The 23,814-nt window shown below is 40.3% G+C and overlaps 1 protein-coding gene across 2 annotated transcripts in view; it reads right to left on the bottom strand.

Annotated features, from left to right (window-relative positions):
* NISCH (nischarin) overlaps positions 1-22,889 on the bottom strand; it is a 29,434-nt gene extending 6,545 nt beyond the window's left edge. Inside the window, exons 1-15 of one of the 2 annotated variants that reach the window (XM_040076016.2) lie at positions 22,751-22,889; positions 17,274-17,357; positions 16,380-16,562; positions 13,038-13,086; positions 11,292-11,455; positions 9,845-9,940; positions 8,121-8,216; positions 7,652-7,810; positions 6,332-6,400; positions 5,711-5,896; positions 5,380-5,508; positions 4,822-4,935; positions 3,880-3,988; positions 1,178-1,299; positions 270-325 (exon numbers count right to left, since the gene is read on the bottom strand). In XM_040076016.2, the coding sequence (XP_039931950.1) occupies positions 270-325; positions 1,178-1,299; positions 3,880-3,988; positions 4,822-4,935; positions 5,380-5,508; positions 5,711-5,896; positions 6,332-6,400; positions 7,652-7,810; positions 8,121-8,216; positions 9,845-9,940; positions 11,292-11,455; positions 13,038-13,086; positions 16,380-16,562; positions 17,274-17,357; positions 22,751-22,837 (1,703 nt within the window). In that variant the 5' untranslated portion in view covers positions 22,838-22,889. Of the gene's footprint in view, positions 1-269; positions 326-1,177; positions 1,300-3,871; positions 3,989-4,821; positions 4,936-5,379; positions 5,509-5,710; positions 5,897-6,331; positions 6,401-7,651; positions 7,811-8,120; positions 8,217-9,844; positions 9,941-11,291; positions 11,456-13,037; positions 13,087-16,379; positions 16,563-17,273; positions 17,358-22,750 lie in introns of those variants that run through there. The other variant, XM_058422200.1, reaches the window with a different exon arrangement.
* Between the last annotated feature and the right edge of the window lie 925 nt (positions 22,890-23,814).

The raw sequence follows: 23,814 nt of genomic DNA, 5'->3' as shown, positions 1-23,814 counted from the left end.
CCTCTTTCCTTTCCCATCCCCAGTAAGCACAATCTCATGACCTAAAGAACGAGACAATACAGCTATTGCTGGTTTTGAAGCCACCAACTGCATTCCAGGCTTCAAAGGTTAAAAACACTACAGACCACATTTTGATTCAAAGAAACCAGAGGCATAATAGAATGGAAAAGATTGTTTGGCCTTAAAGGCTGGGTTTAAGAAAACAGTATCCACTGTTATTACCCAAAAGCTAACAAGGATTGAAACCAGAATTTATTTACGTAGCTTACCACACATGATGACCACCACCATACTCTTTGCATGAAGCCAGTAAAGAGGCAGGTGCCTGAGGAGAAGAAAGTAACATCAGGAAGCTGCAAACTACTTAAGAGTTCAGCACACAGGAGAAGCAAAGTTAATGCTGGCCCATGCTTTTTAAAGCTGGCCAAGTCCTGCTGTACTCACAGGCAGCTAACAGCCATCCTCTGAGGACCCACAAACACTGTTTGCTTTAGGTTGGGCATTCAGCTAAGGCAGAAGAAGAATGAACTCTGCTGCTGACCTGAGAACAGATCCAACCTTGTGACCCAGGCATTTCAGCACTCGACAAACTTTGACTGAATTAGTGTAACATGAAGCAAAATGGTAAAGGATCCTGACAAAGACCAACTACACTGGTAGCAAAGGAAGGGACATCCCAAGCCTTGCTGTCACATACGCGTGGCTTCAAGGAATAGGAAGAGTGCTTCCAATACCACAAGTGAAATCACAAACCAGAAGTTATCAGACAGGATGAGATTGAAGAAGACAAATTAAGGCCATTGCCTCCTGACAGGGAGAAGGTTCTTCCACTCTACCGGCAAGAGAATTGATACTTTCAAAAACTCATACTGTGTTACGATAAGACACAATTCTTATACTCAGCACATAAAAGGATAATAAATTATGCTATCCTAGAACTGGCTAAACATCTCAAAGCCATAGTGGAAAGTCTGGTAAACCTGGATTCTGCATTTAATTTATAAGCTGGACCAAATCCCCTTGAATCAAAGTTGGGGCTTCCTCCCTTTCCATTAAAATAGCTCTGAGAATCAAAAAATCCTTTGCTATGGATTACTATGATAATCTATGTTTAGCATCAGAAACTTTGCAAAAGCTTCTTAAAATCCTATAATAAAAACAGAAGTGTGGCAATTACCTGAATTTTATATCTGGAGTCTGGTATTTCAAAGCATCTCTGGGGAACTGTATGGTCTGTAGGAGTCGAACCACTGGATTGCAAAAAACTGCTGGCTAGGACTGCTTCTTCACCAATTATTTCTAGAACAAACACAAGCAGCTCTTTAAATCACTCAAGTAAAACAAAAATACCTGCCAATCAAATGGAATTAAAACTGTATAATCAAGATCTAATCATAAATCATTAACGCTTAAAGGATATCTTTGCACAATAGCCAGGATGAAAAAGCAAGCAGAATTTTAGTTTAATTAAAGTAGTAACTGAAAGTTGGATTAAAGATTGCTACAGCTTCTCTCTCAAACTAACAATCAATTTGAATCTCAAATTCTGGTGAAGAACTCTTCATGCAATTCAGTTTTAACAGAACTACACAGCTGCTAAGCTGGCAGAGCATTCTTCATAAACTTTGTAGCATACTCCCAAATGTCCACAAGCTTTAAGGGAAAAACTTCTGTAAAATCTGCGTACAAACTTCAACCAGTCTGAGAAGCTCTGGTCTCTCAAATGCCATTTAAGATATTATCTCACCTTAACTGGAACCTTTTTCAAGGGTTCAAAGCTGAATCATCAGTAAAAATTTATCATGAGTGAATACAAGGCAAAATTCTCAGGGACATTTGACTTTTTGTCAGTCTGATACTCACAGCATCAAACTGACAACAGAGCAAATCAGTTTTCAGTATTGCCACTGAACCAGCCAGATCAAGTATTTAAATATGCAAATAATCAACAAAATTACAGTGTGGACATGTTTCTGGCTTGAGCATAAAAACTCCTGTATGTATCTTTCTGGATTGATGGTAAAGTTCAGCAGATTGCATCAAGACATCTCATGGTCAGAGGAAACACAAGAGGTATTTATTACTTGAACAAAATACTGTGTTAGCAAGAAGGAAACTCAGATTGACAGGAAAACCAGAACGTGACAGCATTATTTTTGATTTTCTGTTTCCTACATAAATATTTAATCTTTTTCCATAAGCCATTTCCCAATGACATTTAGTATGAATAATATGTTACGGAAACAGATGGTGTCTAGAAAATGCAGAGAAAACAATTCATAGAAGTAGCATATCAGGAAATTAATTCCATTATTCATGACTTAACAGTGAAACTGATTGCTTAGCATATTTCCATTTTTTAATAATAGATTTCTCAAAACTGATATTTTGAAAACAACCTTTAATAGTTAGATTATGATTAGAATATTATTATTGCAAATAAGCATTTTGTATTGTTGAAGCTGAGAAACGGCCTGCTCAGTCCTCCATTTCCCATTATTTATAAAAGCCTTCCCCAAAATTCTACTGAAGGAATCTCATGGAAAAGGACTATAGTAAATAAACCTTGAATCTTGTACCACTCTACAGAACACCTAAGTCCTTTAGAGAGATCTATACTTTCTTTTCTCCCAACATTCTTTTGCTCCCAAACATTTACTGCAGCAGAAAAAATGCATTGATAACTAATTTAAACAGTCCCAGGGGTTACTGACATTTATTTTTACAGCAAGTCCTGCATAGAACTGCAGGTTGTTATACAGTTATGGGACTGAGACCGTTTGTCAAGTGGTTATTATTTTAAAGCAAGCATTGACTTGATTTTGGAAAAACTGGCATTTTTTCTGCAGATGAAAAACTACCTAGAAGGGCTACAAAGGCAAAGTACATAAATAGCAACTAAATCTGTTATCAAGGTGTCTGCCCCTTAATCAAATGCTGTCAGAACAGTTTCATTTTTCTAGAGTGAACTAAGAAACCTCTGCTGATTCTGCAGAAGTCACAGCAATGGACTTTTTCTAAAGATCAAGCTCCTCAGGGACGTTTCTCTCCCTTATCCACCAATCCACCGATTACTGGTAAGAGGAAGCTGTGCCACTCCAAGAAATTGAAAATAAGATCCCTGCTCTTTTAAATGGGTACAAAGTCTTCTCTCACCATGCATGTTCTAGCGCACTTTTCAATCAGACAAAAGCCAAAACCAGAAAGTATTTTTATCTCTTTTTCTCAGTCACAAGTGGATATTCACATAAATCAATCCTATGGGCTAAAGAGGAAAGTCAAGTCATTCTTCCAAGTTCCTAAAGCAACAGGCACATTCATCTGAAACATACAGTAAAAAGACTTGAGGTGAGCTCAGCAGGCACTGTAGAGCACAACAGATGTGCTGAAATCACCAGCTCAGCCAGAACACTAATCCCACAGGTGTCTTTTACTCATCTCCTTTCTCCATCTTCCCCCTGGTGTGACAGAAATGCAGCTCTTGCAAAAAGCACTAATGGAACATATGCTCCTCGAGCTCACATTCTGCAGACCAAGAATGGGTAGAGAAGCAATTTTAAAATATATCTCTGTATGCCACAGTTTCCCATTAAGGCATGACTCAAAACCTGGAAATGGCATCTCAGCCTCTGCAGGATGATGCAGTAAAAAGTCCTGTACCCAAACTCTCACTCCAGATATTCACCACTACTGGAACTACAGGTCAGTTCTGCTGAGTCACATTCCATACAACTTCCACTTTCAAAGCCAATTCTACCAGGTCTTTGTGTTTGTCTTTAAAGCCCTAAATCCATGCACATAATATTCATGTATATCAATGCAGCTTAGAAAAGCAGAACCAAGAGGCTCAGCCCAGCAGCACGATACATACATGATTACCTTGGCTGGAGCTGACAGGACGAGGCAGAGAGGGAGAGGAAGGACGAACAGTAAGAGAAGAACAGTTTGATTTGGAGCTGGCAGCAGTGAGCCTGGAGTCCTCACTGATCTAATAAAGAAAGTATGCAGCAATTAAAGAAAAAACCTAAATACACAGGACACATGAGATCCCGAACTAAAATAAGTCTACACAAGCTTTTTCAATTTTAGTAAAAGGAAAGTTAGTGCCAGCTTTTCTCTTTTTTTTTTTTTGTGGAGGGGGGGTGGGGGTGGTCACCTACTCTAAGTCTCAATTTTCACACTAAGTGGAATTCCACTAAGGATTCTTTTAGAGAAGTCATTCTGATCACTCACTAATCACTATTGACAAAACTGGCAGATTCACAAGTCAAAAGAATGAAAACCGGTTTTCTACACTGTAGGGACAGAACCTCTTCTGTCCCTAAGTTGAATTCCAAAGCAAGACTAACCAACTACACAGCACGCAGCCAAGCATGAGGGAAGGCAAGGAGAATTCAGATTTCTGATTCTCCCACTGCTGAACACCCACAGGAAGAAAGTTTGGGGAAGTAATTTCAGTATTCTGCAACACAAGAAGTAAAATCACAGCTCCGCAATACTTGTATAAGATACAAAATATGTCTGTTAAGGTCAACTGTGAATTCCCTGTGTACACCATGAAGTAATTATATCTTTTCCTCCCACTTCCTCTCTCCCAAGCCAGCCCAAAAAAGGAAGGTCTGAAAACTATCAAAACTGCATTAAAAACGAAACAGAAAAAATTGGCAACATTAAAAGTTCACACCACATTAAAATACAAAGCATAAACATTTTAATGCTAAGGAAAATCTAGTGCATTCTGCTTACATCTAACTTGCAGAATTAATTTTGTAAGCTTTTGTATGCTGCACATTCTACTTCCTTCACAGCACCAAGACCCACCTTTTTATCAGAGTTGCTGAGTTTGTATTTCACCTCCTTTGCTTTTTGAATAGCTTTTAGCACTTCCACTGTGTCTAGTTCTTTTTCAGTGGTAACAACGTTATCCAAACAAACCTAAAAAAAAAAAAAAGAAAAAAGAAGAAAAAGTTAAAACATCTAAAAGTATTGAAAATTAGGCATTTTGCAATTTTTATTAATGGGATTATCAAAAATTACCATAGCTTAATGCAAGCCCTGTGCATCTTTGTAACCATTACACAGGAACAATTACCATATTAGACTCTGAGCTAACATCAATTTAATGCAAACACAGCAAGGTTTGGCAAGTTTAACACCTTTCCAGCACAACAGCGTTTCAATACTAACAGACTGTCACCCAATGAGGGCACGGTAAAATGTCATTTAGATCCAAGAGCACAGCGGGGTAACATTAATTACGTTTCACTGTCCAAACACCTTCCCCAATGCACACTAAAAACTCATCAGGTGTTTAGAACATTTGCACCACTTTCCTCAGCAGGCTGAAAGGAGGATTAGAAGAGCAACCCTGGGGCTCACCTCTGAGGCTCTGTCTCCAAACTGAGCGAGTACTTTGGTCCGGTAATCAGGGATGATGCTCAGGGGGTTGCTGGATAACATCACCTTTTCCAAGCACGGGAGGTTGCCGATATTTTTTACTTCATCAATCTGAAAGTATTTGAATAAAAGCATGAATACAGACTGGGAAAATGAAAATGAGCACGCAGACTGAGCATTTCTTGCATAGATTACATAGATACATCAAACAGGAAAAACCTCTACAGCAACTTTTATTTATTTGCAGTTTGATCCACTAGAAGAAATGGCTTGTGATCTAACACGCATTTTGACACCAAAAGTCAACAATTACCTGTTCTATTTTGTTGTTGCTCAGATCCAAGTTGACTAATGAGTACAGTTTGTTTAGACCACACAGCCTTTCCAGCTGATTTCCTGCTAAATTCAGAGTTTTGATGTTTCCCAGTTTTGTGTGAACGCCTTCTAGCGATGCAAGTTTGTTGTAGGATAAGTCCAGGTGAACAAGGTTGTACAGATGCTACAACACAGAAAATTCATGTCATACATCAATTAAAACTGAACAGAGATGCTATATTATGCCTGGCTCATTTTACTGTGCAACAGTGTTTTTCATGCTGGACACTACATAGCATGAAACTGTTCATTGCAAAGGTTAAAGCTTGTAGAAGTGGAATTTCCTCCACTGCGTTTTTACCAACCTACACATACAGCTGATAGAGAATGAATTTAGTTAAGAACTGAACTGTATCTCAATATTGGCAAAGAAATTAAAATATCTAGGAGCAGCTAAGAAATACACCATTAGAATAGTACTCGATGTTACAAAGAAGAAGCTATCTGGGCTTAAACTATTCTCCAGGAAGATGAGCAACAAAATTCTGAAGCATGAAAATCTGTGTTCTAAGGTCTTGGGCAATTGGGTAAAAAAATCACCTTCAAATGAATCACTCACCTGTAAATTTTCTACCAGAGACACCCCATTGTGACTTAAATCCAGGAACTCGATCTTTGGAATTAATTTCTAGAACGGAGAAGAAAAAAAATTCATGTGTTAAATGCACTTTAGTTTTAAGTCAGGCCACACTTCCTTCAGTATCTGATGACCAACAAAAGCAATGGAAAGGTGTCATCAGCTTTTGGCATTAGGAAAACATTCTGTGTGACTTGGTGCAAAAAAGAGCTGACTCCTGCTCTTAAAAAAACCAGGAAACTCTGAGGGGCACCGTTAAGTTTTAATCTGAAACCTGGTTTCTTACTGAAGACGAGTAATTTTCTTAGTTTCCTAGTTTCCTAGCCACTAACTACAGATCAAACTCACTAATGCTGCTTTGGTCTTATCAAACAGATAAACCAGGGGATTTATGCTACACACAAACCTGGATGGAGACAGCAGTACCAAATCCCAGAGTAAGTCGATTACTGATTACAGCAGCCAAGAACTACAAGGTGACTCAAACTTGTAGAAAATGATTTTAACTCAGAAACCCTTTTATTTCTGGAGGTCTCAAACCTTGAACCTGATCCTGAATCCTAACATCAGTGTTTTGCATCTGCTTTATTTTGGTTGTAATCTCAGCATTGATTTGCTTTATAGTTAAGACCTGGACACAGACCTGAAGCATCTTAAATCTACATCACAAAAAATCATGAACAAGAAAATTATGCTCCAAGTCTATGAAGTCTGGTTGAGCTACACATGCAACAATTTCCTGCTTTACAAGAGTAGCTCAAGTAAAAAACTATGTTCATACTTTACCATGTTCTTGTGATAAATGTTATTTTTTTTCTTAATATCTGAATTACAAAACAAAATTCTAAAGTACTGGCAAAATACTCCAAATTTTGTTTTCACGCTCTTCATATTGTTTTGATGCCAAGAAAGCTGCCAGCAAGTCATAGCTTTTTAAATATGCAGGATGCTTCTGCCTTGATAACAACTCCAAAATTGAGCCATGAGGTGTTTTTTCTTAAAAAAAAAAATTCTAATTGGCCCCTACGGCCAAGGCAAACAGTAAAAGCATGTTTCAAAAAGTGAGAATTCATGGAAATGTTGCCTGCAGAACACAAAATGACAAAACTATTCTCCTTTAGCAAAGGAAATAAAGTTCTTATAGAACAAGTCTCCTAAGCATTAACTTGGGTAGATAACCAACATGAAATGCAACAGAAAATACTCCAGAAAAAAACATTAGCAAATCCAAAATCCTTGCTGTGTATAATGTGTCACAGATAAGTCATACTTTTTTTTCCACAAATTAAAAATATTTCTTACCACTGAATCATCAATTTCAGAGATGCTATTGTGACTCATATCCAAAGTTGTTAAAGTTCTCCAGGTTGGGATAATTGCTGTCACTGGACAACTCGAATTGTCCAGTGCATCCTCTGGCTCCCACTGATCAAATTCAGAGGCCTCAGGCACCAGGATTTCCTGTTTAAGAGAAGGACACCAATATTTGGCTTTCATCTTCATGGAAAGCTAATTGTTTTGAAACTATCCCAAAAATTTCATGCAAGCAAGCATCAAAAACGTCCCTGTGAAGGGTCACATCCAAACACTTCCTTCACTGAAACTCAAGGTTCTGTAAGATTAGAAAACCCTTAGTTCCATGGTTTTAAAAACAGAACCTGCAATAGGCAGTACAGAAAACTCCATGGACTCCAAATGGGTATTTCCCCATTATGCATGCTGGTTTTACATGTGCTTTGAACACTCACCAGAAGTAGGAACTTGCTCTTACCTTCATGGATGTTGCTGAAAATCGAACACTCAGTGTGGCCAGAGCATGTTTCGATGAAGTCAACCCTTTGATAAGCTTTCCCCCACAATGACTGATCTGTTTTAAAAAAAGATCACATTACAAATTCAGAAATGTTCGGAAAGACAAATGAGTCACAAAAGAGGCAGCTAAAAGCATCAACAGCAGATTCTACAGCAATCTGCAAAGTAGTTGCAAGCACTCCCTTAAAATCTCCTGAGATTATCAGGTCAGAAATACTGACACTTGGCAAAGCTAAAGCAAGAAATTAGAGACATAACTGCAGAAAAGTGAAATTCAAACATATATTTAAATAAAGCTTCTCCGCTGACTTTCCACCTGCCCCACGTATTCAAGGTGAAACTACCCAGGTGATTTAACAGGTCACAGCATTTTACTGTTACCAAAAAGAGAGGAATCTCAAGCTATGACTCTACCTGCAGACACATTAAACGGGGTATCAGTCAATCAGACGTCCTTTTCACCATAAGAAAAAAGAAATGCCTAGAAAGTGAGGGTACTAATCTAACAATTTAATCTATAGTCAGCTAATTACACAGACTAAGTTTAAGATTACAGTCTTTTTTTCTGTAGCTCAATTTGAAACAACATTAGTGAAAATCTGCTACAGCATCTGCCTACATCCTTCCCTGTACACAGCCACACACATTGTGCAACTGTGAGAGCTGGCACATTTGCTGGTGTATCAGGAAAACCACACTGAATTGCTCCTCCCATTATTGAAAAAATTATTCCCAGACTCCCACTGTAAGTTTTTGGACAGTGTTTACTTCCGGACAAAAGTATTTATCTAGTGCCAGTCAATCTAAAACTTTTTATGAAGACACAATTTCAAAAGTCTTCAAGATCTAAAATCTCTTTTTTCCCCACGTTCATGCTCACAGAAAAGGGGAAAATCGATACAATTCTGCAATATCCTCTCTGCTCTGTTAAGACTCTCTCACTCTAGAGCCCATTGTAGCTTCTCTCCCACATGAGAATGACAGTAAATCACTGACTTCAGAAATACACTTCAGCTCTCGACCAACTGTCTCATATCAACGAGACAATAGCCTACATGTACTAGAAAAAGTACAGCATCCAACAAAAGTGCACAGAGTAGAGACTGCCAAAATTGGATATTCTCTCTCTCTGGAAAGACCTGAAGTGGTCAAGAAAGTATTTCAAAAAATACCTACTGAAAACTGCTAGGAACCCTGGTATCTACACTGCAAGCAGAGCAATGAAAAAATCTGCAACTTATCAAGCAAGCAGCACTACAACCACAAGTGCACTTTCACAAACAAATTTAATATCAAGGCATTTTCACAAATACTTGATGTACTTTTTTTTCCCTCCTCCCCACAAAAAAGAACTTTGTAATAAGGGATCCCACTATAACCTCTTGTTAGTTCTTTAAGGCAGTGGAAAAGTACTCAGATATAGGTTTTATGTGAATACTGGAATTTATTTTTTTTTTTTTTTGGAAACACACACAGTGGAAGCTCTTCTAATTTAAACGTTGTGCCCTTATTTCCAAAACTTGTGACAAAACATTATTTCACAAATGAAACAGTCCTCCTAAACTCTGCATTCCCCAATTTCAGCAGTAAATCAAACCAGAGAACCACCCATTCTGAGATATATGCCGCAGGCCTGGCATTTGCAGAGCACCCATGAATTTATGAGCAGTATCTCAGCCCTACCTCTATTTGATGAAGTGATTTGAAAATAGACAGATCAAAAGGCAAGTGATGCTCCTGAATGTTACTGGTTCCAAAGAGTCCCCCTGTTCCAGTGACCTGGCATTTAAGACATTAAAGAACTGAGTTAGTGCACACAATCCAACTTGTTCACATCACACAGGCAAGGGCCCAAGGGCAGTGGCTTGGAATGACAGCCAAAATTCCAACCATTTTTTCAAATATGGAATGATTCATGACATTTGCAGGTTAACTCTTCAGGAAAACAAATACTACGTGCTCCAGCTAAGTGCACTGAACTAGAAGTGCCACCTTGTGCTTGCATTCTGTAGCACATGGGACATGCAAAAAGCAATACCATAAGCAAGGCTGACCAAGGCTACATTCTCAGATGAAAGTCAGAGTTACATTCACTGAAAACAACTTCTTTGAAACCCGTGAACCCTCCAAGTCAGCACTGTCTTTAATTCCACTACAAGGGATGAAGTTCAAGGCATTGACAAGATGGGTTTGAAGAAAACAAGCATTACACTGGTATGCATCAATAAAAATGCATCTGGTATTTCCATGTGGCCAAAGGTTTCTGGTCTCAGAGCATGTCAGCAGCATAAAAAGCAGGTGGTTTCATTTATGCTTGCTGGGAATAGAATTTTGAGAGAAAACTCTTAGGGGTTTTCTCTGGTTTTATGTATCTTACAAGCTCTGAATGTGCCCACTCACAAGCATTCAGAAGGGCTAGAAATTCTTCAGATGGCAATTTTTCTAAACAACGAACTCTTCTCCAGCCAGAAAATCCTCCTTTTAGAGGATTCTATACAGACAGAAGATGACAAAGGCAATGGAGGAGCCCCAGGAACATCAGCACAGCTGTGGTTTTGCTTTCCCTGATCCATCATTTGATTTCAGCTTAGGACACACAACACAGTTAAAAGGCAGCTCCTCATACAATAAAGGGGCTAAAATGAGTTTTTGAGTCATAGAAAGCAGCGTTAAAAAAAATACTCAGGCAAAGTCTAATTCACTTATTTGGTAGAAAAAAAAATCAAATTGTCTCCTGACAAAAACTATCTGTTCTGAGACCATTTTACATTATTCTGTAAGGGCATTTTAGCTAGAAATTCAGGGCCGTCGATGAAACGGAGGCGCTTTTTAGGGTTTTATTTTTAACTTCCAAGTGCAGTCAGACAGTGAGAAAGGGGGCAAGATTTATACAGATGCACATATGCACATGTACTCATATACACTGGCATAGTGCCTGCAAAGAAAGCAAGCTTGAAGAGGTCGATGTTTATTTCTTTACTCAACCCTACTGGCACCCAGCAAGATTCTGTGGCTGCACCCATACAGAGGGCACTGCTGAAAGGACCACATCACACAGCAAACACCACTGCTGGAGGACAGCGTGGATTGAAGGCTGGCAGCATAAACACCTAATTAACACCGAGCTCACCTTTAGATACTTGAGTCTACAAGTGAAATCCAGAATATGCCCTAGATCAGTTTTGGCATCTCCATTAGCACAGGTAGGTTTGCCCTGCAGCAGCTGCTGAGTGACAGCGTACAGCTGCAAGGGCCTGATGGTGAAGACTTCTCCGGCCATTAAGAGCTGCTCTCCTGAAAAACAGAGTAGCTTAGGATGAAACATAATTCTACATGGAAAATGGAATTATACACGTTTTTCATTTATTGAGGTGGAAGAATATATGTATTTTTAAAGCCAAAATAATTCAGGTGTTAAAGTGGGCATTCATCATACAGGCCCAAAGTTCTTAATGCAACTAATGGTAAAATTTCCTCAGTCTTAACAGGACTGGAATCAAAGTAAAGTTCCTTTACATAATGTAAGAGTTATGAAACTTTTTCTCAGATATCTCTAAGTTTATAGCAGTTAGGGTTTTTTTTCTATTCAGAAAACACAGCATCTGCTATCTAAAATACAGACCTCAGATCTTTTGCTATGCTGCCTAAGAGAAAATGCAATGTACTAAATGCGTTTTTTTGAAAATACAGGGATTTTCTGCATGCTAGTACCAAAGCAAACACCCAGAACAGAAAATGTCTTATCTAATTATAATTTTACAATCTAATTTAACAGTAGGAACAGCAGGAAGCCGCATATAAGAGTCTCTCTGAAGGCACTATAAGCTTGACATAAGGCTACAGCAGCTGGAACACACACGGAACAAATATATTTCCTTTCTTCCCTTTAGGGACTCCAGTTTGACTTCATGAACAAAAAAGCATCAGCTTTTGTGATAAGCAGAGTTCTCAGAAATGCTCTGAGGAGTAAAATTCCCCTTCAGCTTCAGTGGGAGCAAGTCCAAGAGTCCAGCTGCAAATATTTTACTGGAAGGTTACACTAATACCAAGCAGTCAGTGACACATCAACAATTCCCATCTCAGTGAGACTGTAGGCACTAGAAAGCCAAAAAAGATTTCTTCACAAGCCTCCTTAAGATATTCCAAAATTGACTGAATGGACTCTGAGGTGGCTTCACCTACAGGTAACTTTCTGCCAGAAAAATCTGAAACTCATTGCTGAAACATGCTTCACCTATCATGCCTACCACACTTCAGCCCACTGGAATTATGCAGTAGCATCTTGCACATCCTTCAAAACAAAAATAGCAGGGATTAATCCTTTCACATGCCTCCTGCTGTCAGTGGAACAGCTGGGGTTGTTGTAGGTACAATAAGAGCATTTAATTTTCATCTGCCAGCCTCAGAAATGCACACCCTTATATTAACTGACCAGAAGGTCTCCTGTTCCCTGAACTCTGGGAGAATAATATTTAGATATGTAAAGTGGTCTCTTGCATTTAATGCACTCTCAGGACTCACTGATACAGACCAAGCTTCCTTACAGGTTACACTAAAAACACACTGAGACAAAAGGTCCTGACCACCACTGCCACATCCCTTCAGGATACAGACTAGGCGACCCTGTACAAAACATAAGTTCACCAATTTCTTGTTTCCAACAGTGGCTGCAAGACTGTTGCTGCTCCTCACAAAACGCAGCTTGAATTGAATCACAAGCAGCAAGAAAAAGACAAAAAGAAAGAAGGGGGAGAAAAAGTTATCAGTCGGATATGGAAGATCAGATCTCTGATTGCCTGAAGGTAAAATATGAAAGGTATGTGAATGCATGAACATAGAGGAAAACATTCCTGGATAAATACTGCAAGTTCCTTACCTTTGTGAAAGAGCTCTTCAGCCAATGCAGCAGTGATCCCATTGATCTCCTGCAAACAATAAACCAATCAAGTGTTATTTACACACTTATGGTTCCAATTTTTTGATTTGTACCTTTAGTGAAGCATCCTCTTTTTGCTCTGGCAGAGGACTGATTTAAAAAAAAAAAACAACCTGAAATCAGGGGTGACTGTTTTACAGATTTCTTTGTAACTTGAAAATGCTTCATAAAAAATTGCTTGAAATTGTTTTATTTCATGTGATTTTCACTTCCAAGATGAAAAACAGTAAACTACATTTAAATAATCCCATTCTGCACACACTAGAAAAGGGCAGCAGCAAGTAGAGCAAGTTATTATTGGCCATCATTAGCCCAACTTGGACGACAGCTCTGTTTTGAAGAAAATATTACAAGTGTAATGTTCTTCAAATTTTAATATTAAGACTATTCTGATGCCTCAAGCACTCAACATTTCTTCAGAATATCACTAACACAGAGAACGTTTTAGATTAACAGGTCTAAAGAAAAAAAAAGATATAAAAAAGTAAGCAGTCTTCTGGACTTCAACTCTACTGTTTGCTGCAGAGTAATGCAACCCCCTCCTTTTCTTATAATCCCTCTTCCCGCTCCTGGACCTACCCAGGTGCTCAACCTCCATTCCTGGCACTGACAGCTCCAGCATGAAAGGCTGAAAACTCTCAGTGCAGGGAATGGGACTTTCTAAATCTGCAGATGCACAAAGATCAGTGCAAAGTATCTCCCACCTGGGCACACCTCTCTCCACAAAAAGCAAATGCTCTATGCAAGTCCAGAAATAGTTCTGAGCACTTCCAACAGCTCCCTTTCAAAGGCCCACAAAAAGAATAAAATAAAACTCTTTGTGAGGGTGAAGCTTCCCCTAGGCAAACATCTCATTTTAAGGTAGCTGCAAAGTATAAACAGATATTATAGATCAGCACCACATGAATATTTCATGAGTTTACTTTGCTGACAAATACCTCATGATTCATAACAAGGGAATACATCCACGGGACATCTGCAGCAGACAGCTCAGCTCATTTGATGAAGCAGGGATTTTAGAACATCACATTCTTAGTGCAACTGAAACCCCATTCACTGAGGACGAACAAAGCCTCCATGCCATAGTTTTGAGAACAACAAGCTCAAAGCTGTATTCCAAACAAAAGTATACAATTCTGATTCGCATTTGAATAAGCCAATTACACTCATCTGGCAAGCACAGACTTAATTGAAAACTCTGCTCTGTATCTCTTTTGTCATCTGGGTCACAGAGCCATTTTTTTTAAAATACATTTATAATTGGAACAAGATTATGACTTAGACTGTTCAGTGACTAGCAGGCAAAAAAAAAAAAAAAAAGAACTCTATTCCTCTGTCAGATCTACAAGAGACCTCTGTCTTAGCTGTAATTACTTAAATGCATCACACCCACAGAAGTCCATTGTTTGCAGGTGCCTCTGACAGCAGTTTGTGGGTACTCAATGCTTTTCCTGCAAAACCTTCTATGTGTAAGTTAGCAAACCCAATCTTCTAAAATGACAAAGACTGTGCAATAAAATAAGCATCCCCATATCACTGCAGAATCCTTTTCTAAGTCAAAGTAACCATGAAGTTCTACATTGCTGTCACGTGCAACTGTTTCTCTTTGCTAGGCTCCACCCAAGAACAACTAAAGGCTTCAAAGTGGGTTTAATGTATGTATGGCTGATATTTCTACTCCATTTCGTTCTATTAAGCCAGGAAATATAATTAAATAATTCTTACTGGAAATACTACAGAAAAGAATAGACAAAAATACTGTACCCTTCCTACATAAATTAATGAGGCAATTATCAGGGATTATAATGGCTCCAGTATGTACATGGGTTGTTTGGTAATGAAGATATTTTAACAGATCAAAGTTCAGTAGGAAGGTCATTTTTTCCAGTAGAATTACTGTAGTAAATATTTAGCTTTTCTACAGAATAATTAACACTTTTTTTGTAAATATTTAAAAGTATTCCAAAGTTCCAAGCAAAAACCAATTGAGTTTACAATTAAGTTAGAGCCCCCTAAAGTAAAGAAATGCAGATTAAGCAACAACTTTGCTCTTAATATTTCACAGAAGGACTGTTTTTGTCCTCTTGTAATGTAATCCTTTTTTGCTTTTGCTTCCCTGTTTCTAAACTGCTCTTAGATAAGTCAGGGGCTAGGAAGAACTTCTGCCTGCATAAAACCATGTGGAAGTTACAACACTGAAACTTTAATGAAACAGATGTTATTTACAAGACAGAGCAGGCAGAGAACAGAAAAATTATGCAATTTGCTGGTGATCATGGGAATTTCGGTCTACTTGAACAGAATTCTCCCTACATTGTCAGACATTTTTACTAAATTTAAAACCATTTCACAGAGCTGATAGTTACAGATCCATTTCAGAGGGCTTGAGAGTTACAAATCTCTGCTTCTCTCTCAAGTCTGCAAGGCAGTAGCAAAGCTGTGGAATAAACCTTCTACTGTTTTTACCTAAGAAACCCTGAAGTCTCACCAGGATAATTATGTTCATGTAACATAACCTTTGTTGCTAAAACCTAATTAACATGTAATGGATCACTTGTGACTAATTTCTGAGGCTTTTCTATGAGACCATGAAGGGCCTTCCCAAAACATCCCACCCCAAAGCAGATACTGCTCCTTCTTTCCATTCAGTTCTCCAGTGCTTTTTCCTCTTTATGAAATTCATTCTTGCCCTTACAACATGATGCCATATTGCAAAAAAAGCTTAATTATACACAAGAGATGAACAAATTGCAATCTGAAGATGAAATCAAGTAATTGCTTCTTGCTTCAAGTATCCTTTACGGTAACATTCTGTCTGCTGGACCTATTTCTCCAAAGGCCACTCCATCATTGTGCTTCCACAGAGAAGCATAATTTTTCTTCATTTGGGCTACTGGAAACTGTTTCAAGAGTGAACCACAGCTCCAACCATTAGGCACTAAGTAGAGGGGTGTGGATCCATTATGCAACCGTCATTTGAGAGCCAGCACTTTTGACTTCAGCTGAACCGATTCAGACTCACTTTTATTCACAGCTTCCAACTCTCCTGCCAGCATTTATTTTCTCTTCTTAGAGTCCCTGCCCACACTACTTCCCAGCACAGCGTCTACTGCAATAAAAAGTGTTGTCGAAAATCTTAAAAATATGCTTTGTTTTATCGTGCAAAATGTTGCAAAAGAACCATTTCAGCAAAATCGTGAAGATTCCACAGAATTCTCTCCAAGTCAGAGAATTAGGGAAAGACACTCAGGCCTCTATTCAGACACTAAAAACATAACTTACATATAAATGAAAGTGTAGGAAGTGTGACAAAACTTTTGGTGCAGTAACAGGGAACTTGAGCAGCAGAGTTTGCAGGTAGATCTCCAGTTCCTTCTGTCTTTTCTCCACAAGGCTTTTGGAATTTTTTCCAATGATCTTCTTTGGAGGTAACAGATTTTTATCTATTTTCTTCTCTGAAACAAGCTAAAAGACAAAGAGCAGAATTAATACCTGACACACCATCTGAACTTGCACAAAAGATGCAATGGAACAACACATTAAGCACATATTGCCTGATCCCAGGAAGATCAAAAAATAAAATTACTTCAGTAAATTTAGCTACTGCTTTTGAAGTATTAGGTATTTTCTGAAAGAACATTTTGTCATGGCGTCTGCTCAAAGAATCATTCACAGTGCCAGGGCAGAATGTAACAAATGTGATAAAACAACAAAATAACCAGTGCATTTCTGAGAAAGCAGAACACCCTTGAATAAGGCAGACTTTTCCTCATTTTTATTTGTTTTTTAGCAGCACTGGTTGGTAACTATCCATGCTATTTTAAGGACAGTTTTATCATCCACCCTGATGAGACTTTGGTCACCAAATCAGCTGATCATAAACATCCTTCTTAGCAAAAGGTTCAATGACTCCAGCCTGAACTCTCCCTCTCTGACAGAGCTTCCATCCAAGGCTAAAGTTGTCCAGGTCACCTTCCCCAATTCAAGAGGGGAGTGTAACAGGGGTAAGTAATACTGTTCTCACAAAAAGGACTTAGCCTGCAGTTCAGACAGCATGTGGGAGATACTCTCTCTCTTTATTGAAGAAAGAAATTATGAAAACCATTCTGTAAACTGAACTACAAGAACTGTACAAAGTTTTGTAAGAGACCAAGGTCACAGTTTTAACATTCTTACCTTTTCATGCAGGTCATGGAAATCACTGTAACGATGTTTGACTGTCCACTGATGATTGCCAACACTAACCTGAATAATGTACACCTGAAAGAACGAAATTCAAGTAAGGACACTGCAAAATATTTGACTTAAAGAGAAGCTGACTGTGAGACCTGCTGGTTGATGGAGCACTGTAAGATGGGTCTACTTTCTGCAAGAACCAGAGCTAAGGAAATGCTAACCCCAGCTCTGAGGTGACTGCTGATGTGGTGCTCCACAAGAACACACAGATGCCTCGGTGTAAAGCAATGGCTTTCATTTCTGCAACCCAAAGGTTAACAGCCAAAGGGCTCCAAGGGACCTCTTTTTCTGAAAGTTTCTGCTAACTGAAGTTGGTATTCATAGCTACCCACAAACCTGAGATGGCAGCATCCCTTCTTCCATCTACCAAGATTCACAATGGGCAGGGGAACTTGGCAAGCATCCTGCTGTCACCGCAGTTAAGCAGAAATTTGGAGCTTAACCCTTGATAAAACCGAACAAATCATTTAGTTGGGTGGATGCGATTTTATTCCTTTTAGGGTGAACCACACAAGACATCTTCCTGAAGAGTTATAGTGCCCAAAGAATCACTACAATTATCTAAAGCAACCCTGCATCTCCTAATAGTATTTTTAGTCATGCATGTACCAAACAAAGATTTTCAATCTAGGTGACTTTCTGGATTGAACAGTACTGGTTTTGCAGGAAACTCAGCCTACCTTCAGATATGACAGAAACAAGCCATCCCAAAGACATTCTAAAGGTATAGATAAAACACAAGCAGAAAACAACCAAGGCTCTGCAAAACCAGTTCCACAACTACTTGAATACAACCAATTAAATAAACTATATTATCCAATCCAACGATACTCTTTGGGGAAAACACCAACTTGTAATCAAATCTTGAAAGCATTTAATACAATTGAGAGCTTGCTTACTACCACAGATCACCCAGAGCTGACTCATAGCTGCTATGAGGATGATGCACATCTAGTTGCTAAATCCACTTGAGAAAACAAAAAGCATCAACAATCTGTTACATAAGAGACCAGTCTTCACTTACTGCAAGTACAGAGCAGCACAACATCAAACATTAAATAGAATACCACCTGCATTTTAGAAGAGGAACTATAGTTCACGCCAGTTTTATTTTTGTGAGCATCTGACACTGGCTAACTGAACAAAACCCAAGCCCTACAGAGAACCAAACCAAGATGTCTGACTAGTGACACATCAGTGCTGGGATGAACACTGAAAACACAGAAGGATGCCCACACAGAATTATGGACTCAATTAAGGCCTGCTTTCTTGTCATGTTGTACTGGGGAACAGCATATCAGGATTAATCACTGTGCACTGGTGACAAACCAGAACCAGAATAACACCAGCATTCAAAAGCACTTCATAATCCTGAGGAAAGCAAGGAGAGACCCAAAGAAGCTAAACTTAGAAGTAAAGAAATACTCCATTTATAAGCCATAATGAACATACCAGTTCTTTTGAAAAGCTGACTGTGTTAAACTATGGCAGAGCAAGCAGAACATCCAAATGCAATGTACACTGAGTACACAAGGCATGAAACCTCAGATTAGACACTGGAAACTCAATAACTTCACTTGTCTCAATTGACAACTCAGCAGGCAAGCAAGGAAACCCCTCCTCTCTGTATAAAACACAGAGTAAATTTGTAATAAAGGTCTAATATCCTTTAGCTGAAATGCCAAGCACTGACCACTGCTAGAAACACAGCACTTATTGAAATGGGCAGTCTGGTTGGGAAAGTACCTGTTAAAGTGTTTGCATGCCCTGATACAGGTTAAGTCTCTAAAAAATTGCAGCATTTCCCATCTAGAAGACAGCCACAGCAGGCAGGATACGTTCACCCTCCAAACAGCGTCAGTATGAAGAGAGAGCAACTGATTTCACATCAATCCACAAGCTGCCATTATCTTGAAGAACAAATACATAAATGCAATATGCTGATGTGTGTATTAAGATTTGTTTTAATATAGAAACAAAACCTTTTAAAGCAAAAAATCCCCTTAGATATCTCACTGTTTTAGGAGCTTGTTCATCATCAACAAATTTTGAGTGGGCTAATACGACAAAGCTGACAGCTTAAGTTAAGGTTCTCCAAGGGCTGCCTGTCACACCAAGTGCTAAAGGAACACAGATAGATGATGACATCCTCACACTGCACTTTCTTGCAGACATAAAGATGTGACATCCCCACCCATCCTTCTGCCACAAACTGCACACTTCTACTGAACTAAAACACAACACCCTTTACCTTCACAGGACTTCCTCCACCACCAGTCTCTAGCAAACCCTTCTGTATAAAGTTTTGTCCCTCTTGTGATAAATCAGTTCTGTTGGTTACATTCTACTTTGTAAAGTGTTCGGCATATTTGCAGTACTGAATATTTTATTTTCTAGCAAGCCACTACAAGTTCTTTGCAGTTAAGAGCCCACATCACCAAACACCTGATCTTCATCTTCCTAAATACTGAAGGGTGAAAGACCTACAAAACATTTTTAAACCAGCTATTAAATGAACAGCAGCGATTCCAGACTGCTTTTTGTTCTCCTCCTATACACAGTACAAAAACCTGCCCACCCTGCTTTACACGGAGAACTTGCATTTCTAGTGTGTCTCATCCCACTGCACATGCTTCAGTACTGTAAAAAAAACCAAACAACCCAACACTTAAATGACAGAGCTCTCTACAGGAAGCCTGGGACACAGGTGTGACTACAGCAGTAGGTCCCAAATTCCAGAGCAGTGATGCAGCCACATCTCCTCCTCCCTGCCTCGTCAAGTAGTCAGACAGTTTACATCCATTCAAGGAAGCAACATTATTTTCCTTAAATATCGAAGGTGGTGTTTATGTTAAAAACAGCTGCAAAACCCAGGAAAAACAGGAAGGCAATTTTAGGCCAAAAAAATGCATGGCAGGAAACAAACGAAGCACTGACAGCCTTGAGGCCTTCTACTCAAAACCAGTCTTCAGTCAGCATCAGCTGGACCAGCACACCCAGGAGAAACAGCCTGTAGAAATGTTCATACCTTACTAACACAACAGAGAACACATCAACCAGTGCAGGATTTTTCCTGCTGGATTTACCCAAATGCTGCCTGTCACGGTTTGAAAGTACCTTCAACGTTACACAGAACTGTGGGCCTCCCTGATATATTCTACAGGATCTAATATCACAACTGTCAAATGGATGTCATTACAGTCCCCTTCTACTGAGACTGAGCTCTGAAATACAGAGTACAACAGGAAGCTCATATGCCACAAGAAAAACAACTCTTCAAAAAACAAGGATGCAAACAGGATCACTGCCAGCTGACCACATGGTAATGGATGAAGATACAGGTTGCTACAGCTGTATTTCCTTTCTTACCTTTACCAGATTTGACTGACTTTTACACCATTTAACAGTCTCTATCCTGGTGTGCAGGTCTTTGTCATGTCCTTAAGCACCACTCAACTAATTACGAACACTAAACATGTGTTATTTTTTTCAAAAACTTTTCACTCTGTCATGAATTTTGTAAAACTTCTGCTTTCATTAATAGATCTAATGGCTTGGGCCTGTCTTAAGAAAGCTGACAACAGCCTTGGAGTCCTGCTAACAGCTTCAGGAGATTTACACACAGGCAAGCTTAGTGACAACATGCGCTTAAAAATGCAGCAAGAGAATCGAAGTAGGACCAAACAGTGGTAAATCTTGTCTTTCCTACACTGTACTTTTAAAGCTCCCAAGAAAAATGACATTAAAGTAGCATGGTATTTCCACAACCACTAAAGAAAGAAATCTGGTCTTGAAAAATAAGCTTCCTTGGGCTTAGTTGCAGCTGCTTAAAATGTTATCCTCAACTACCAGTTGATCAGATGAACACTACCTGCAGAGTTACACACCTGAACTCCAGCTCAATCTAGAACATTAATGGTATTACCAAAGGGTGGCCTGACCACAGCACTCCTTTGCAGGCTGAACCAGCAAAGGAGCTCCTGTTCCACCTCCTGCACCATAACTTCCAGAGGGATAAGGGGGCAGATGACATTGACATTTTGTCAACTGAATGCACTTGATTTTCTCATTCACTGGTATTGCATAATACTGATGGAAATTCTCGACACCAGCACGGCTGAGTCTCGGTTCACACCTGACATGGAAGTTTCCAGTCCCCAAGCCACAGGTCTCACTGTGCCTCTCAGATGACTGAGGGATGAACCACATCCTAACACACCCCAGTAACACCTCAACAGCAGTGGCAGCATTTCTGAGAATGCACATCATGCAACTAGGAGAATGAGCTCAGGCACTTCTCAAAAATTTATTTCAAGCTTGTAGCCACCTCCTTCACCAAATGCTCCATCCGCCTGTAAATATGGCAACTCACCACCTGAAAGCCATTCCCACAATCACATTTCAAGGATCATCACCTGGGAAGGAGTTAGGCTCTTCATGTGCCACAGCTGTGTAAAGCTCTGTCCTATTAACAACTCCGAAACACTCTCCTGTTGCTGTTTTCCCTGGACAACTTCACAGAAGCAGGAGCACGAAATATTACTTGCATCCACCACACAACTTTCCAAATACTGTCTTTCTAAATGATTGCTCCCCTTTCCCTTTTCTTTCCCAGAGCAGAAAGCCTGATGTAATCCACGAGCATTCTACCGAGAAAAGGTCTTTCAAATCACACTAAAATAAGGCAGAAGGAGAAAACATTTTCTAGTTATATAACTGAAGGGTGGTATGCTCGAGGCATTTTCTATCTGCAGTTATACTGAGGTTTGTTTTAGGATGAGCTTCTTCCTGAAAAACAGACCAATTAACTCTTGGTAGAATGTGACCAGATAAAAAACAAGTTATATATCAAAAGCTTCACTCCTTCCCCAAATGAAAACACTGATGGCATATATATATATATATATATATATACACACACTTTTTTTTTTTTTTTTTTTTGGTGGGGTATCTGTGTCTATCCTAAATCATCTGATTTCCTTTGGACATAAGATCAGAGGGTTTTTTTATGATGCTTTCAGTCGAAGTAAAGATTTCCTGCTTTGTTTACTCCACATTACTCGATAGCAATCTTCCATAAACATACGCACATACACATAGATATATACGGGCAGGAACATGACATTTGTCACGGAGCCTCCGCCTCTCCCAAAGGACCGAGAAAACCCGGAGCTCGAGGCCGCTTTTCCCGGCTGAGCCCCGCTCCCACGCGGCTCCTTTCCCCGAACCCCCTCGGAAACTCGTGCCAAATACCTCGCTCCGTCCTCAGCGTGGGCACAGCTCCGGCCGAGCACTGCTGCCGGAGCAGCCCGGCACCGAGCCCGGCCTCACCCGCACCCCCGGCACCGCTGAGGCGGCGGGCCCGCTGCCCCCATCCCCGCTGCCCGCACGTCCCGCACGGCCTCCCCGCTCCGCACCGTGTATGTCTCCACCAGCTCGGAGCCCAGGACTCGGGCCTCCCGCGGGGGCTCCTCGCCGTCCTCGCCTCCCGCCGCCGCCTCCATGTCGCCGGGAGAAGCGCCGGGGCGCAGCCGCTCAGGCCGTCACGGCTCCCCCGCGGCCGCCGCCGCCTGCACCCGCTGCCCGCCCGGCCCGCACTGCCACCGCCGCCATCTTGGCTGGACGCCCTCAGGGCGCGGCGTGCCCCGCCCGCGCCGCTTCGCGAGCACCCGGGAGCGGGGCTCGGCGCGAGGGGGCGGGGCCCCAGCGGGGCGGGGCTCAATGCAGGGGCGGAGCTTGTGGCGGCAGGGGTGGGGCTATGGCCCGGGGGCGGGGCTTAGGCTGTCCGAACACGCATGCGCGCTCCCTGCTCCCGGGCGGCATTGCGCGGTGCCGTGCCGTGCTATCCAATTAAATGGAGTGTAGTCCAAACCAATGGAATCCGACGGAATAGAATCCAATCCAGTGCAGTCCAATGGAATTTAATGGAATATAGTCCAAGCCAATGGAATCCGACGGAATAGAATCCAATCCAGTGCAGTCCAATGGAATTTAATGGAATATAGTCCAAGCCAATGGAATCCGACGGAATAGAATCCAATCCAGTGCAGTCCAGTGGAATTTAATGGAATATAGTCCAAGCCAATGGAATCTGATGGAATAGAATCCAATCCAGTGCAGTCCAGTGGAATTTAATGGAATATAGTCCAAGCCAATGGAATCCGATGGAATAGAATCCAATCCAGTGCAGTCCAGTGGAATTTAATGGAATATAGTCCAAGCCAATGGAATCCGACGGAATAGAATCCAATCCAGTGCAATCCAATGGAATTTAATGGAATAGAATCCAACGTAATGCAATCCAATGGAATCCGACAGAATAGAATCTAATCCAGTGCGGTCCAATGGAATTTAATGGAATAGAATCCAATCCAATGGAATCTGATGGAATAGAATCCAATCCAGTGCAATCCAATGGAATCTGACAGAATAGAATCTAATCCAGTGCAGTCCAATTCAGTCCAGTGCAATGCAATGCAAT

Source organism: Hirundo rustica, chromosome 12 (genome assembly GCF_015227805.2).
Source record: "Hirundo rustica isolate bHirRus1 chromosome 12, bHirRus1.pri.v3, whole genome shotgun sequence".
In the NCBI taxonomy this organism is placed as follows: Eukaryota; Metazoa; Chordata; class Aves; order Passeriformes; family Hirundinidae; genus Hirundo; species Hirundo rustica.
Note: the sequence above shows the minus strand (reverse complement) of the source record. Positions and strands in the feature narration are given on the sequence as shown.